The sequence below is a fragment of the Muntiacus reevesi genome, chromosome 1 (genome assembly GCF_963930625.1).
Source record: "Muntiacus reevesi chromosome 1, mMunRee1.1, whole genome shotgun sequence".
Taxonomy (NCBI): Eukaryota; Metazoa; Chordata; class Mammalia; order Artiodactyla; family Cervidae; genus Muntiacus; species Muntiacus reevesi.
In genome coordinates, this window is record NC_089249.1 from 63703207 (window position 1) to 63720971 (window position 17765).

At 48.1% G+C, this 17765-nt stretch overlaps 1 protein-coding gene across 5 annotated transcripts; it reads left to right on the top strand.

Moving 5' to 3' along the window:
* Positions 1–234: 234 nt before the first annotated feature.
* Positions 235–17568, top strand: POGK (pogo transposable element derived with KRAB domain). Of its 5 annotated transcripts, XM_065946152.1 has the most exons (7): positions 452–558; positions 1590–1697; positions 1784–1917; positions 7398–7524; positions 8297–8395; positions 9934–11416; positions 14881–17568. In XM_065946152.1, the coding sequence occupies exons 3-6, from the start codon at positions 1786–1788 to the stop codon at positions 11403–11405; spliced, it is 1830 nt and encodes a 609-aa protein (XP_065802224.1). In that variant the 5' UTR covers positions 452–558; positions 1590–1697; positions 1784–1785; the 3' UTR covers positions 11406–11416; positions 14881–17568. The 5 variants fall into 5 exon arrangements, with proteins under 5 accessions (XP_065802218.1, XP_065802221.1, XP_065802224.1 ...); XM_065946146.1 differs by lacking the exons at positions 452–558; positions 1590–1697 and adding an exon at positions 235–382; XM_065946149.1 differs by lacking the exon at positions 1590–1697 and having other exon boundaries at positions 428–558.
* Positions 17569–17765: the final 197 nt, after the last annotated feature.

The window sequence follows — 17765 nt, forward strand, 5'->3', positions numbered from 1 at the left end:
AGTAGAGAGGGCAGAGTGCAAGGCTCGGGGGCAGGCGAGGCTAGCCTGCCAGTGGGTCAGGAGCTCAGCCTCGAGGAGCGCAGGGCGCTCACCAGCCAGCCGGAAGCCACGCCAGGAGGAGGGTCGGGAGCTGGCGCGGACGCCGTCCCCCGGCGCCGCCGAGGCCCGCTGACATCAGCCGCGCTCCTCCCCTCGCCTCCCAACACTCTCAGCTCCCGGCCGGACCCTCCCTCCTCCCACCACGTGTCCTCTCCCCTCTCTCCCGAGGGGCCGCGCGCACGGGAAGCCAGAGAGACGGGAAGGATGGCGCTGTGACAGCCGGGACGCAGCCCTCGGCGTCTGCACCGCGGCCCCGGCCCGCGCCCTGGCGCTCGGCCCGGCGGTGAGTGCGCACGGGCGGGCGGGGCGGGGGCAGCGCGGCCCCTCCCTCGGGCCCCGGGCCGCTGGGCCGCGGCGGGGGCGGGGGCGCCGACGCTGCAGCTGCTACCACCGCCGCCGCCGCCTTTGTTGCGGGCCCGCCGGGGGAGGCAGGCGGCGCCGGCCCCGGCCGCTCGGCAGGTGCGCTGGGGCCGGGAGCGGGCCAGGCGGGGAGGCGGACCGGGCCGGGCGCGGGCAGGCAGGCGGCGGAGCGCTCCCGGCGCGGGGCCGCGGAGAAAGGGAAATGGGACAAGATGGCTGGAGAAACCCTAGCGCGCCCCGGGGGCGCGGCAGCGGCGGCGGGCGGGGCGCCGAGCGGGTGGGCGGCGGCGGCGGGGACCTCTTGAACCGCACCTTTGCGGTGGGGCGGCGCCTCCACCTCCCGGGAGCCGGCCGGGGAGGCCTTGGCCAAGTTCTGGCCGCAGCTCCAGGGATCTGAAGCCTGTTTCACCCGCCCCAGACGTATCTTGCTGCGTTTGCCCGTCCTTTTTGAAAATACCGAAGAAGCGGACTTTGAACTCCGGAAGGATCTTTTCTTTGGAAGCCTGGGAGGATGAGGCCCACAAGATGCACACTCACTCCACACCTAGGAGTTGCCCGCGCCCCTAGAGGGCAGGAGCCTTTGTACTGGCCCAGGAGCTGGGCGAAAGAGAATTTGCAGAAGAGAGAATCTGCGGTCCAGAGGCAACGAGTTTTACCGGTGGGGGTGGGCCCCAGACCCTGGTGATTTCTGCATCTTCTTTGGTATCCAAGCATTTCTCTTCACTAAGGGTCCTGGGCTTGGAAAGTCACTTAAGGCAGAATGACTCTATTTTCTGACCTGGCTGATGGACAAAACCTTTGACTCTGGAAAATCCAGGTCTTCTGGACCAACCAACCTCCTGACACTGAACTGGCCCTGTAGGAACAACCCAGTTGAGCGAGTGCACTATGAGTTCAAATGCCTTCATTGACAGGAAGCCAACACACCTGCTGCTGATTCCATGTTTGGGTGGCACTGGCTGTGAGAAAGTTCTGCCTTTTGATGCATTCTTAAAACTTCCTGGAATGTTTACCCACCAACCTGTTATGCCCTTAAGTCTCTACAGAACCAGTCTGGTCTCTCTTCCAGTTTTTTTAAATATTTGAAGACGGCCAGGTATGCTGACTGCCTGCAACCCTCTTCTTTGCAGAGCTAAATGTCACCTTCCAGCTTCCTGGTGCTTTCCTTGAAGCCCTTCCTCCCCAGACCTGGCTCTTCCCTTGCTCTTGTTCCCCTGAACTGTCCTGGAGCTAAAAAGGTTTGTGTAACCTGAGCTGCCCCCTTCACAGGCTTTGAAGAGTTCACACTAGCACCTGATTTTTCTGAACTGAATCTTGCTTGCAGAGATGGCATCCACAGCCTGCCCTCTCAATTTGACCCTGAAAGAAGAGGAAGAAGAAGAAGAGATTCAGAGCCGGGAACTGGAGGATGGTCCCACAGATATGCAAAAAGTCCGAATCTGCTCAGAGGGTGGATGGGTAAGTAAGAAGTTGTGGGGTCTCACACAGCTGTGAGGGGCAGGCCTAGGAGCCAGGTTTGTAATAAGTCTGTTCCTCAGGCAGCCACAGGAAGTAAAAATAGCCTAGCTTAGCCCAGTCCGGTGTGTTTGCATTCCTGAGAAAACAGTTCTGTGGCTTTAAAAGGCACAGCGAAGGATGGAGAAGCTGGTTATGGCAACAGTCTCTTTAGGCACATAACGTATCACCATCAGGACTGGAAGTCCACAGGGCCACGGCTCTGTCTCTCTCCTGTACCCATGGATTCCCTATATCCTGCTCAATGCCAGGCACCTTGTAGATATCAACTTAATGTCTGCTGACCCATGTGTAAAAGAAAAGTTATTCTGGCACTTGTTTAGATAATAAGGAATATACTAAGGAATATATTAATATTCAGAACTGCTGAGATAGGCTTCAAGACTGTCACAATAGGAGAGCGAAGAGAACAGGAGAGAGTTCAACAGTAAAGACAAGTGGGGATTTACAGCCAGGGAACAGGGCATAGGGCTCAGTGAATGAAAAATTACTAAGAGGAGCCATCAACAGTAGGGGATTCTTTCTAAACTGCCTTAGTGGAATTCTTGCTGAAACTGGGCTGTGCAGGCTGCGGACCATATCAGGTGTGTATGTGTCCAGGGTGGAGGCCTAGTGGAGAAGAGGGCTCAGAGGAGCCTGACCATTTTGGGGTGAGGACAAAGTCTTTGTCACCTACTGCTGATTGAAGGGAACCACTTAAACCATTTAAGTCTTGGGCACTGAGCTGATGTGAGGAGAGCTTTATGGGATGAGGCCAGTTGGTTCTGTGTGAACACCTCTTACAGTACTTGACACAGGAGAGAACTGCATTTCCAGCTGGCCCTGGGTGGAGGGATTGGGATAGTAGGCAGCAGTGAGCAGGGAGCATATCCAAACATTGTAGTGTGATAGAATTAAAATTTAAGTATAAATGCAACATGTATTTATAGTTACAGTTGTGTACATTATTTACAGTACTTACTGGACTTCATGATAACTCAGCATGCATGGTAAACATTTTAAATAAACACCAAATGACATTCCTTTTCTCTGCTTAGTTTTCCACTGTTTATGAATGTCATCAGTATACATAGTATGCTTTTTTCCAATGAGAGATATGTATTCATAGAATCATGGTCTTTGCAAACTATCTCGTCCTACTCCCCTCCCACTGCATAAGGTGCAGCAGGGTTATCTGCTTTACCCCTGGGATACACATGTATACTGACTGCTGTTCTTAAAAACGCCTCTTGAGCTGGAACCTTAAAAGTAGTGGATTTTGTTGTATGTATGTTATACTCCATTTGAAAAAAAAAACAAAACAATACGACTCCAGGCTGTGGGTTTACCAGTCTAGCTGTTGAAGCTGGACTGCTTCTGTCCTCCTCAGTTCTAATCCCTGCAGCTGGGGAGATTTTAGAGCGCAGGAGTCATTCCATCTAGCCCTGAGCAAGAACTCAGTGCTTTGAGGCTATACCGGCCAACCAAGAACATTTAGACAGAATGGAGAAGCATGCAGAACAGGTGCAGTAGAAGCAAACATTAGAGTGTGTTGGGACAACACAGAGAGGAGCAAGGTGAAGCCCATGCTTGGCTGGGAAAGGAAGCAACCAGTGGAGCTGGAGGAGGGGGACTGGCATGTGTGGCATCCAAGCAATCTGCCATCCGTCTGCAGCTACTCAGCACAGTGCTGGGTGTTACTAAGACAAGATCCTTAGTCTCGTGGAATTATTAATACTTGTTTTATGAGGGAGACAGGAAAGTAAATCTGATTAATTGCACAGTATTTGGAATTCTGTGGTGGATGTCAGGTCTGGACAGTCTCTTCTACAGGCCGGAGAGCTCCTGGAGAAAGCAGGCAAGGACCTGGTCTTGAGTAGTAGGTAGTTTTGCCCCCTCCCAGGTACATATAGGGGAAGGCATTTCTGGTTATCATGACTTGTGGTGGAACTTGGGAAGTGGGAGAGCCTACTGGCATCTCCTGGGCAGAGGCCCTGGATGCTGCCGTACTTCTGCGATGCCCAGGACAGCCCCTGAAACAGAGAATGATCTGGCCAGAAGTGTCGGCAGTGCTGAGTGAAAAAAATCCTGCAGGGCATTAAACTAGGAGAGGAAAGCAATCAAGTCTGTCTCTTACATATGTGTTTTGGCTGCAGGTTGTGTTAGGGTGATCAATAAAATCTTTCAATCTTAAGAACCATGCTATAAAGGTAATATTGCATGGGAGAATTGGAGTAGAAATACAATTTCAGGTAAAGAAAAGGGAAGATGTACTGTGAACCAAGTCTTAGGCAGAGGTGGAACCAGCCAAGGGAAGGGAGGATCTTGCTATCTAGGAAGCCGGGAGCACAGGCACTGGGGAAGAAGTTTAGCGACAGCTCTTGCCGCTGGAGCCTGCAGCGTGTGTCAGGGAATGGAGGAGACGGTTGAGAGAAGCAGGGCAGGTCCAGGCTCAAGCCAGCCACCTGGGAGTACATGCTGTGCCCTGGAGTCTGAGCTCTTTCCTTAGTAGCTCTGAGGAAGAAGTCCTTGGTTCATCTTTCTTAAGGGACCCTGGGGTTTGCTATTGCCACGAGGCAGGGGCCTAAGTGACCTGCTGAGAAAGCGTGGCCATGAGAGTCAGACTTGCTAACTCTGTGACCTTGGGCGAGATCACCCGTTTGCTCACCCATAAAACTGGGGTAGTCATCCCCATATCCTTGTGTATCTAAAGGATTCAATAGGAGTACAAGAAGGAGTGCCCTACACAGTGCCTGGCATACAGCAGGCGCTGTATTGGTGCACTGGTCCCAGGCCTCTGCCCCAAGAGCCCCACTGTCTGCTGAGTGGTCACACAGCATCGTCAGCATGCCTGGGCAGCATGTAAGTACTCTCGGATGGTTCGATAAATGCTAGAAGGCCGGCTCTTGGGGCCGAGCGAGGCAGCGCACACAGGCTAAAGGAAGAGCACCTATCTGATGAATCCTTGACCTTCTGGGAAGGGAGGAGGGCAGGGATCGAGGGCCCCTACCTGTGAGGCCAAGCAAGGGTGGGTGTCTAGGGGTTGGACGCTGGCTGCCTGACTTCTGAGTTTGGCCCAGGGCTGGCCCTGTTTACCTTCTGCTGGGCTTGGCCAGATAAAAGGCCTCTGTAGAGAGAGGGGAGGCCTGCACAGCAGGGCCTGGCTGAAGGCTGGCTCAGTTCTCACAGAAGGTTGCTGTGAGGAGAATTGCTAAGCCACACGACACTGTGTGCCTCTGAAGCATCATGGGGCTCGTCTGAGGACCCTGTGCGGCTCAGTCGGAAATGGGAGGAGACGAATCCAGCCCCAGCCTCCGGGTGCCTTCACACCACTCCAGGTCTGCTGTATTTTACCAGACTGGACACTTGTTACCTTCTGTGAGTGTCGATAGGGATCGCCCTTCTGAAATGACAGGCACAGACAGCCCTGTGTCCTGTTTTATCAGCAGAGGGAAAGGGACTATAAATAGGTGTAGCCTAGATCTGAAATTTCCTAGGGAGAGAAAAGGCCAAAGGAGAGTTGTTAAAAAACCTGGGAAGTGGGATGGGGTGGGGTGGAAAATTCCTAGCTGCCTGGCTTTCCAGATTGATGAAATCTGAGCAGAGCCCAGAGACCAATCCGTTATACCTCCTGGTATTTTACTCTAGGCATTTTGTCCATTCTTACTCCAAAGAGTAGGCTCAGTTTTGTGACAGATAAATTGTAATGATTATTTGAAATTATTCCAGGTAGAACAAGAGAAGCGAAGTCCAGAGAGTATATACACTTAAATCTTTGACTCAAAAACACACTTTCAAGGGATTACTTTCTACAGGAAGTGTCCTAGGCTTAGGGGAAGAAAACAAAATAAGCCCAGGTTCTGCCTTCAGTGAACTGACACTCTAGTGAAAGAGGCAGACAGGAAAACCAAGAGGATCCTGCAGTGTGATAGGTGCCCCAGAGCCTTGAGCCCAGGGCTTTACAAGGGACACAACCCAGGGTGAGGCCAGCTTGCCCAGAGAACAGGATATCTGGGCTGAATCTTGGAAGGTGGGTGGGTGTCAGCCAGGCCAAGAATGGGGAAGACTTCTGAAGCAGCATGTATGGAGACCTCCTGGTCTTTGGAGGGGTGGGGAATGGTTTGTTCAAGGAACTGCAGGAGCTAAGTTCCACTGAGTGTGTGGGGGTGGAAGTGAGACCATGCAAGTTGGGTGCCAGGGAGGCCATTCTGCCCTGTGTAAGGGCCGGAGCCGTGAAGTCAGACATCCCAGGTCCCAGCCTCAACCCTACTGTTTATTGGCTATGTGATTTTAGACCAGAAACAAGGCTGCTCTGAGCCAGTTTCCTCCTGGATTAAATGGGGTTGCGGGGGTGGGAGGGGGGAGGATAAATGAAGCAGTTACAGGGCCTTTCTCAGGAAATTCTCCCTATGTGGAAGGGGCTGTGAGGTGTGGTGGGTGAGCTTTGTGGATAAGGCGGAAAGGCCAGGCGGTCTAAGTGACTGATGGCCAGACACCTGAAGAAGCTGCAGGCTGTGCAGACACTGAACTTTTCTAAGCTGATGCAAAACATCATCATAATCCCCCCAGGCCCTAGACTGCACCAGGGGAAATAGCTCTGAATGCGGCAGCCCAGTGATGCCTTACCACTATGATGAGCTTTGGAATAGGATTTTTAATGACTGAAAGATGACACATAGTAAAAAGAAAGGAAAGAGCTGAACAAGAGGAGGTTGGTCTGGGTGGCTTGGCTGCACTCGGCCACGTGAGCACCCCTTCCCACTGGCCTGTAGTGTCGGGGAGGTACGGGAGAGGGGAGTGGAGCTGTCTTTAGGGCTTTCTGCTGTGGGTCTAGGCATCAAAGCAAACCAGTTTGCTCTAGCATCTCATTACGAAAATTGAAGCTCTGATTAGCCCTTCTCTCTTCCTCCTCATCCTCTTGTGGATTGGAAAAGGCCTGATGAGGGCCCTTCTCTTACGGCTCCTTGCTGAGAGGCTTTGGGTTCTGAGGCATACACTGGGGCTAGTGCTCTGGAAATGGAGACTAGTGCCCAGGCAGCCCCCAGCACCCGCGTGGTCTGAGGCTCTGTGACTGAGGGAGACAGCAGGGCTGTGTTGGCAGGGGAACTGTCTCAGGGTGTTCCTTCATGTGGTCGACTCTGGCTCTGGGTGGGGACTGAGCTGTGATCAGCTCTCCCTGCTTCGTGTGAGGATCCAGTCTCGACCTGGTGATCCATGGTGGGGAGTTTTCATCTCAAGGTTCTGCTCTCCTTGTCTGTGAATGAGAGTGTGGCAAGCACTCAGCAGGGCACAGAGGACCTTGCTGACATCCAGATTTCGCTTCTTGGAGCCATGTGAGCACTGATGTGTCTCCGGGCCCAGGCCGGCCCTTGCGAGATAATGGTGTGTGAACTGTGTCTGCATCTGCCGACTAGTCATTGAGAAAAGCCTGTTCACTGTTGCAGGTGCCGGCCCTATTCGATGAGGTGGCCATATATTTTTCCGATGAGGAGTGGGAAGTTTTGACGGAGCAACAAAAGGCTCTCTACCGGGAGGTCATGAGGATGAATTATGAAACTGTCCTGTCTCTGGGTAAAACTTTGTTTTCCTTTGTCTCTTAGAAGCTCTGAGCCCAGAGAATTGTTTCCATGTCTCTCTTCTCAGGTGTATCCAACATACCTCTCTTCTGAACCTGGACTCTGTCCCCTCAGTGCCTATGCCCATTTAATTTCCTGTTTTTGACTTAGGCAGGATATAAATATTGTGTCCTCCTACTCAGCAGCTCATGCCAGCTCTCAGAACCATCCTCATTCAACCCAGGCATACTCATCAAAAAAAGAAAAAAATAAGACATAATCTAAGAAATGTCACCGTGGATCTGGGCCTGTATTTTATACATTCCTAGGAGAGAAGGCAGGCCTCGCTGTTATCCTGTCAGCCTCAGAAGCTTGGGGACATATCCCCAAAGAATCCTTGTTGCTTCCCTCCCAGCACTGATATTATTAGAATCTAACCATTTGGAGGGATTTTCCCACTTGGCTCATGCAGGTACTGGAATGCTCATTAGATCAGTGGCTGCATACACCCACTTCTCTGCTAAATGCAGTTCCTTTTTGTCATTGCTAGTACGGGCCCTCATTAGCAGAGATCCATAAATTCCCTTGGACAGACCTATTTCCCATCATATTTTTTCCTCAAGTATCCCTGAATCCTTCTCTACTGCCTTTCATAAATCTCCATACTGAGAAGACTGTAGTGGGGTGAGAGTGGAGGGGAGGTTTGCTTAAGTATTACAAAGTACTTATTTTGGCAATTCTCCAAGACAGTAACACAGCTGTTAACCTGTTTTATTTCCTGTAAACAGAATTCCCATTCCCTAAGCCTGACATGATCACTCGGTTGGAAAGGGAGGAGGAATCTCAGAATTCTGACGAATGGCAGCTCCAAGGAGGAACCTTTGCAGGTACTATGATTAACCCAATGCAGAAGGCATCCAATGGTAGAATTATGAAGATGGATTTTAAGTTTTACATTAAGGTACATTCTGTGGGGTATTTAAGAGTAAGGCAAGGTTCTGAGGCAGAAAGACTATGGGCTTTGGAGTTTCAAAATCTCCTTGTTTCCCATGCTGTGTGACCTTAGGCAGCTTCATCCACCTCTCTGATTGTCCATTTCTTCATCTGTCACCTGCGGGTTATAAATCTCAACATGCAACCTCATATGCAGGTGAATGAAATTGAAGTTTGTATTGGTCCAGTGCACATCTTGAGTGCCTTGGTAGCATACCACACGCTTCTGAAAACGAAAGAAAACAGCGTGACAAAGCACGCATCCAGAGTTATTTACTTGACTTCCTGTCTACTTCATCTTGGATAGAAAAAGCAATAGCAGCTGTGGTACACATTTGAGCAAATACGTCTAAAGAAACACACAGAGTTGTACCGAGGAACATAGCTAGAGAGCAGGAGTTGGATAAACACAGCTTCCCAACAGCCAGAGTGATTTTATTTACCTTCTCTCTATAAGTAATAGTTTAAAATGCCATATTTCATTGATTCTAAAGCTGTATTTCCCTCATCACTTTAACATCTCTGCAATTGAGAATGCTTCTTAAAACTGATGGGTCTTTCCTGGTGGCTCAGACAATTAAGAATCTGCATGCAATACCGAAGACCCAGGTTCAATCCCTGGATCAGGAAGATTCCCTGGAAAAGGGAATGGCAACCCACTCCAGTATTCTTGCCTGGAGAATTCCGTGGACAGAGGAACCTGGGCTGCAGTTCATGGCATCGCAGAGTTGGACACAACTGAGTGACTAACACTTAAAACTAATGGCATGTTAATTTCACTAGTGGCTTTTTTTTTCCCTTAATGGCATATAATGGTGCATCTTGCAATCGATGGGTTCTTAGTTTTGGTGAGATATGGTAATATCCCTGAGTAATACTCAATTTCTGTGACCACTTTCTAAATAGAAACATACAGTGAAACGCAGTTCTGACATGGCTTTGCAAAAACCATACTTCTGCCTTCTAAGCTTAACTTTGCTAAGTGTGATATTGCTATAGATTTTCTTGGTTTAAGGGATATGATTCGGTTCATGATGATACAAATTCTGTAATACTGTGTGTAGAATGGGTTGTATCTGGCTTCCCACCCAGCGTGACCCTCACAGTTAGTGCATTACTCAGGCATGGTGCCTGTGTTGTTTCCAGCCCTTGTCACTTCCTGGCTTTGCCACCTTGACGCGTTACTTAATTTTTCTACACTCATCTGCAAAGACAGAGTAAAGAAACAGTTACTGTGAGAATTAGATGTGGTAATCTACGGGAATTGGCAAAGAGGTGAGGACTTTGGAAGTATCTGTTATTAAAGTGACTGCTTCTAGTGAGCTTCAGATTGAGGTAGTCTCGGTATTTTCACCAAAAACAAATCAAGGAATGACCCCCAAATCATTGTACTCATGGGCACTGTCTTCACCCCTCTCTGTTTGTCTTCCAGAAAAGGAAGAATCCGACCTGAAGCCGCCAGATTGGGCGGGCCCGATGAACGCAGCCGCGCAGTTTCCCCAGCCTCAGCACCTGGATGGCTTTGGCCTCCGTCTGCCCCGGGACATCACAGAGCTGCCCGAGTGGGGCGAGGGGTACCCCTTCTACATGGCCATGGGCTTCCCCGGGTACGACCTCTCGGCCGACGACCTGGCCGGCAAGTTCCAGTTCAGCCGGGGCATGCGCCGCAGTTACGACGCAGGTTTCAAGCTAATGGTGGTGGAGTACGCCGAGAGCACCAACAACTGCCAGGCGGCCAAGCAGTTTGGGGTGCTGGAGAAAAACGTCCGCGACTGGCGCAAGGTGAAGCCGCAGCTGCAGAACGCCCACGCCATGCGGCGTGCCTTCCGCGGCCCCAAGAACGGGCGCTTCGCCCTGGTGGACCAGCGCGTGGCCGAGTACGTGCGATACATGCAGGCCAAAGGGGACCCCATCACCAGGGAGGCCATGCAGCTGAAAGCCCTGGAGATCGCCCAGGAGATGAACATTCCAGAGAAGGGGTTCAAGGCTAGCTTGGGTTGGTGTCGGAGAATGATGCGGAGGTATGACTTGTCTCTGCGGCACAAGGTCCCCGTACCCCAGCAGCTGCCCGAAGACCTGACCGAGAAGCTCGTTACCTACCAGCGCAGCGTCCTGGCTCTGCGCAGGGCGCACGACTACCAGGTGGCTCAGATGGGAAATGCAGACGAGACGCCTATTTGCTTAGAGGTGCCCTCGAGGGTGACTGTGGACAACCAGGGGGAAAAGCCTGTCTTGGTCAAGACGCCAGGGAGGGAGAAACTGAAAATCACAGCCATGCTTGGTGTCTTGGCTGATGGGAGGAAGTTACCTCCATATATCATTCTGAGGGGCACGTACATCCCCCCCGGGAAGTTCCCAAGTGGCATGGAAATCCGCTGCCACCGGTATGGCTGGATGACGGAGGACCTGATGCAGGACTGGCTGGAGGTGGTGTGGAGGCGGAGGACGGGCGCCGTGCCCAAGCAGCGAGGGCTGCTGATCCTGAACGGCTTCCGGGGCCACGCCACCGACTCGGTGAAGAGCTCCATGGAGAGCATGAACACCGACATGGTCATCATCCCGGGAGGCTTGACCTCGCAGCTGCAGGTGTTGGATGTGGTGGTCTACAAACCGCTGAATGACAGTGTCCGGGCCCAGTATTCCAACTGGCTCCTGGCGGGGAACCTGGCGCTGAGCCCCACGGGGAACGCCAAGAAGCCGCCGCTGGGCCTTTTTCTGGAGTGGGTCATGGTGGCGTGGAATAGCATCTCTAGCGAGTCCATCGTCCAAGGGTTCAAGAAGTGCCACATCTCCAGCAACCTGGAGGATGAGGATGACGTGCTGTGGGAGATCGAGAGCGAGTTGCCGGGCGGAGGGGACCCGCCCAAGGAGTGTGACACGGAGAGCGTGGCGGAGAGGCACTGAGGGAAAGCGAGGTAAGCAGCCCGGAGGGGGCGCTGGGTGCCTTCCCGCGGGCCGTGTGGGGTTTCACGAACACCCTTTCCTCTTGCCATTCTTTGTTTCTGAGAGCTCTTCGAACCCACAGTGCAATGCTGCAGGTAGCAGGCCAGCAGCATTTCCTCCTTCATATGAAACTTTGGTGCCTGGTTTTTTTCATGGGTATTTTGTATAATGCATGAAGTGAACAACGAGTGAGCTGCCTGAACATTTAATCTGAGTGCCATAATGCTGAAATGATTTAATCCTGAAGGAGCATAGTTTGACATGACTCCATTAACAACAAGTTTTGTCTGCAAAACCAAAATTTTTCTTCCCCATATGAATCATGCTAAATATATAGAGCCAACGTGTGTACCTGATTCACTTGAAGCAACTGTGCTCACCTTGGCTAGCCTGCAGGGCTGGGATGTAAGGACGTGTGCACCTTCGAACCGTGTCTCCTGGGTCTCAAGTTTCCGTCCTGGGGTAGTCTGCAGTAGCCCAATGGGCAATGAAAGAAATAGCTTATGTTTGCTTTACCCTGGGACATCAAAAGTCTGTTTTAAAGCATCATCTTATTCTCATGACTACATTCACATGGAATAAACAATTACGATAATTTCACAGACACCTGAAGGGTGATATTTTTAAACTGAAACTCTGTTCCAAAAAAGAAACCAGAATGCTTATCTAGGACTCCAGTAAGTGAAGTCTGAGGACAATAAGGCCTGGAATTTTCAGAGTTAAGTATAGAAGGGCCACAGCTTTAATAGGAAGTTGGGAGTGGAGGACTACCAAACAAGTAGAGTGATTCTCCCCCCACACCCGAGAGAGGAACGTGACCTCCTACCGTGGGCAGTGTACAGAGAACAAACACATTTCATTTTCCTTTCTTGTTCTTATTTCCCTAATTTGTTCATTTGTTCCTCTAGAGAGTGTTTAATATGAAGAGAACACTCCTTTTACAAAGGACCTAAATGTATCTTGATAATTTTTTCTTTCCTGTAAGGTATAATTAGGTATTTCCATCCTACTTGCTTCTTTCTCTAAATGAAATGCTAAGAGAAATCTCCTGTCAGACACCCCCAATTCACGCTGCGTAAGTTGAAGAGTGATTTAAATCTCCTTCCCTGCCCCCAAGTCAAGTGAAAGTGAAAATCACTCGTGTCCAACTCTTTGCAGTGACCCCATGGACTATACAGTCCGTGGAATTCTCCGGGCCAGAATACTGGAGTGGGTAGCCTTTCCCTTCTCCAAAGGATCTTTCCAACCCAGGGATCGAACCCAGGTCTCCTGCACTGCAGGCAGATTCTTTACCAGCTGAGCCACAAGAGAAGCCCAAATCAAATTGTACTCCTAACATTAATCCCCAGTGTTATTCTGAGATCCCCAGAATTACAGAGCCAATTAGAAGTTCTTACAATCAAAATCACCAAAATTGCTCCCCCCCCCCGCCCCGTTCTCTAATCTTACTATGAATTCAGCCTCCCTTTATGAATTCAGCCTGTTAACCATTATACTGCATCCACTGAATATCAAACTTTGAGTTATAGTGAATTTTTACATTTACCTTCCTCTCCCACCCCATTGTTGTTGTTCAGTAGCTAAGTTGTGTCTGACTTTTCGTGACCCCATGGACTGCAGCGCTCCAGGTTCCCGTCCTCCACTTTCTCCCAGAGTTTGCCCTGATTCATGTCCGTTGAGTCGCTAATGCTACACAACCATCTCATCCTCTGCTGCCCTCTTCTCCTTCTGCTTTCAATCTTTCCCAGCATCAGCCTTTTCCAGTGAGTCAGTTCTTCACCAAAGTGGTGGCCAAATCAGTTCTTTGCCAATCAGGTGGCCAAAGTATTGGAGCTTCAGCTTCAGCAACAGTCCTTCCAATGAATATTCAGGGTTGATTTCCTTTAGGATTGGCTGGTTTGATCTCCTTGCAGTCCAAGTGACTCTCAAGAGTCTTCTCTAACACAACAGTTCAAAAGCATCAGTTCTTCACTGCTCAGCCACCTTTGAATTGTGGTGCTGGAGTAGACTCTTGAGAGTCCCTTGGACTGCAGCTTCTTGGGTGGTGCAGTGGTAAAGAATCTGCCTGCCAATAGGAGACATAAGAGATGTGGATTCGATCCCTGGTCAGGAAGATCCCCTGGAGGAGGAAAATGGCAACCCACTCCAGTATTCTTGCCTGGAAAATTCCATGGACAGAAGAGCCTGGTGGGCTGCAGTCCATGGGGTCACAAAAAGTCAGGACACAACTGAGCACAATTATCATCTCACATCCATACATGACTAATGGAAAAATCACAGTTTTGACTCTACAGACCTTTGTCGGCAAAGTGATGTCTCTGCTTTTCAATATGCTAAGTTTGTCACAGCTTTCCTTCCAAGAAACAAGAGTCTTTTAATTTCATGGCTGCAGTCACTGTCTGCACTGATTTTGGAGCCCATGAAAAGTGGCCACTGTTTCTACTTTTTCCCTTTCTATCTGCCATGAAGTGATGAGACCAAATGCCATGATCCTAGTTCTTTTTAATGTTGAGTTTCAAGCCAGCTTTTTCACTCTCCTCTTTCACTGTCATCAAGAGCCTCTTTAGTTTCTCTTCACTTTCTGCTATTAGTGGTTTTATCTGCATATATGAGATTGTTGATATTTCTCCTGGCAATCTTGATTCCAACTTGTGATTCATCCAGCCTGGCATTTCACATGATGCACTCTGCATATAAGTTAAATATACAGCCTTGATGTACTCCTTTCCCAATTTGAAACCAGTCAGGTATTGCATGACCGGTTCTAACTGTTGCTTCTTGACTTGCATGCAGGTTTCTCAGTAGACAGGTAAGGTAGTCTGGTATTCCCATCTCTCTTTAAGAATTTTCCAGTTTGTTGTGATCTACACAGTCAAAAACTTTAGCGTACTCAATGGAGCAGAAGTAGATGTTTTTCTGGCACTCCTTTGCTTTCTCCATGATCCATTAGATGTTAGCAATTTGATCTCTGGTTCCTCTGCCTCTTTGAAACCCAGCTTGTAAATCTGGAAGATCTTGGTTCATGTACTGCTGAAGCCTAGCTTGAAGGATTTTAAGCAGATGACATTTTTGTGTATTTTTAATTTTCTAAGGTTTATGCTACACATAGGACTGGATCAAAAACTGTCAAAAGGAAGAAAACAAGGCTGGGGCACAGCTGTGGACACAGGCTGTGCATTTACATCCCATCAGAACCATGAGTTCTGGCTCATCTTGACAGCCACAGTTCTCTGCATAGTTGCCCTGGTTTTGAGCTGAGTAAGTTATAGAAGTAGACAGGATTATCAGTGAACAAGACATTTGAGAGGAGACATGCAGGCATAAAATGGCCTCTTCTCATCTGTTTGGAAATGTGACTAATGGAATAATTATGTTCATGAAGTTATACGGTGTCTAAAATCCAAAGGTTAACTCACACTTACGTTCTGTTTTCTAGCAAATAGAACTGTGTTTGGAACAGTTGGGGAGGAAAATATTCAAGAAGATTCCTCGCAGCCTGAATGCACAGGGAGAAGCAGGAAAAAGCCGTGGTGCTTGAAATAACCCAGGTCTGGACAGCAGCCTGAGCATCCGGCCCTGGGATAGAGCCCAACCCCATCCCACACCATGAGGAGTCCGAAAAGTGGAGGACCCTTCACTGCATCAGAGACGTGATTAGAAAAGAAACTGCTTCTACTTCTTGTTTTAGAAATTACATTTACAGAACCTGTAAATAGGTGTGAACAAATGTATTTCCTAGAGAAGAGACCATTTGTTCAACACCAACAAGAAACTCATATGGGCCCAACTCCACTGGTATTCTTTCTTTGGAGAAAACCTCAAGTTAATGTTTTTTCTTCTGCCTCTAAAAATGCTTCATCAGCAGAACCTGTCCCCACACAGGTCAAGACGGCAGAGAAGGCTTTGTAGAAATGGTCGTTTATGTACACCTGCTACTTACACATTTCCTTTTTTGGAAAAATGAGATGCTAATAATGACAAAATTCAGACATACTGGCCTAGTGCCAGCAGATGGCTTTTCTACAGACAAACTAGGTTAGTATGGAAGACACAGATTAAAATAAACTATGCTATTTATCTTCCCAATCTGGTTGGCAGCTAGACTTTTCTAGGGTCTCATTTAATGGCCCTGTTTTTTGTTATTATTATATTTAATGATAGGGTAGCATTTAGTACATAAGCTTTTCTGTTTCTCAGGCTGCCTGCAGAAGTCACCATAAATTATCTGCTGTCTACATAGTACAGTGCTCACTGACTCACCTGATACTGTTTGGTTCATTCCTTTAATATTTTCATCACAAGGGTGGTAAGAGGGCTTAGGCCTTTAGCCACAGCTGTTTCAGGACTTCTAATCTTCTATCCCGCAGAAATAGGTGGGAGGTCTTTGAAATTTTACACTATAGTAATTTGCATTCCCACATAAATTGAGTGTTATGAAAACATTCCATCAAAGCTACCTATGCTACAAAAAAAATATGCCAGAACCTCATAGACAAAGCCATTGCTAGAAACATCATTCCAATGTCAGATCTGGATAACAGGCTACCATAACCACTTTTCCTTCCTATAGACCCAGCTCATTTATATATTATAATATTCTTGGCATCCTGAAACACCTATTTCTACTCAGGTACTCATTCCTGTTAGTGACCCACTTTCCTCATTTTTTAAAACCAGTTTTCCTCCAAGAGGGGAACTTTAACTTTTGGTGTCTGAATACTTTTCAAAGTTTGAATTGTTTCCTCATTTGCTTTTACCTGCACTGTATTCTTTATCATCTCAAATGGCATCTAAATCCAGCTACTTTTCATTCCAGAAGTTTTCATTCCCTCCAATTCCACTTAATTTATCCTCCACTATCCTGGTTCCTGGCCCTTTCCTCTTTATTTCCTGTTTTACTTGTTTTGGGAGCTTAAAGGATTTTGTAAGACCTGGTTTTTGGTTCCTGCATTGGAGCCATAGTTGTCTTGCAGAAGAGAGTAGAAAATGGGTTCAACTTCTGTTTCATCCCACCAACACCTCCTTGAGCCTCATCGTCAGCTGGTAGATGACGCCTTACAGGTTGCATAGCACTGGAACTTCCTAGAGTAATGGCTCTACTGTCAGGGTTTTCTGGGCTCATTCTTCCACTGACTTATGATCTATGCCTAACAGAGCCCCAGTACAACTATTTTGCAGAATGGCTATTACCCTAGAGTTACTATAGCACATATTGAGACATAGTTGTACTCCCCAGTAGATAGGAACTGACTCTAACAATAAACTTTGATAATAAAGACAGTAGACTCTGGTGTTTTATTATCTGCTAGCATTTTAAAAAGTCACATTTCAAACTCATTTACACTTTATTCTCACTCAGTTTGGTGGAGAAATATACCCTTGAATAAAAAAGTCTGTTCATGGGATGACAATGTAATTACTGTTGGTGTCTTTAAAGGTAAACGTGTGGTTCCCAACTGACTTTTAAAGGTGGGGGAAAGGGCCCTAGCAAAAATAGCTTTTTCCCTCAGTCATGTCTGGTGACTACTCTCAGGAATGGTATGTTACCAATCAATGAAGGAAATCCGTAAAGGGATATTAAATTTAAAAGAATGGAAACATGCTAGCAGGTTGATGAATAGAAAACTTGGTCCTGTTTTGATAAATATTTTTTAAAATGAAAGTATGATGAATCCATATGCCTTTTCATATTGTGCTTTTAGTAATTACCATGCCAGTTGATGTGATTAAATATTAGTCTACACTTCAAGAATAATCTACGTATTTTTCCTTTATTAAGCCATGAGAATTGAATGCTGAACCAATCTGTTGGCCACAGCATCTAAGTCTGACTCCCAAACCATTATTCAAACTGGAGAAATTTTTGGTTTAAGTCAAAGACATGATGAAACATAGGCATTTTTACGTGGTGAAAGTGAGCAATCATTTAGAAGTCACTTCATGAAATCTGATCAGCAACATGCTGATCCCTTCAGGCAATGGGAGAAGGGCTAGAGGAACTGTGTGCCTGACTGATCCCAGGAATGGGTGATGAAGGTGGTAAGAATGTATGCTAAACTGGCATCTGTGCCTGGTAGAGAGGCGGGCCTTACCAAATCTGGTTTTGAACAATGATAACACCTATAGCTGAAAGAATTACTTAAATCTCTAAAGGAAAAATAAGCTTTATTCTAAGCCTGAAATTATCTGGTTTCTAATTGCCTTTTTCCTCTCTGAAGCAGTTATTTTTCTAAATGATGCCTGATAATAAGCACTCATGATTTCTTAAGAACCTAATTATAAAAGATGCACTGCATTCAGGATCCCAAAATGGAGCTAGAG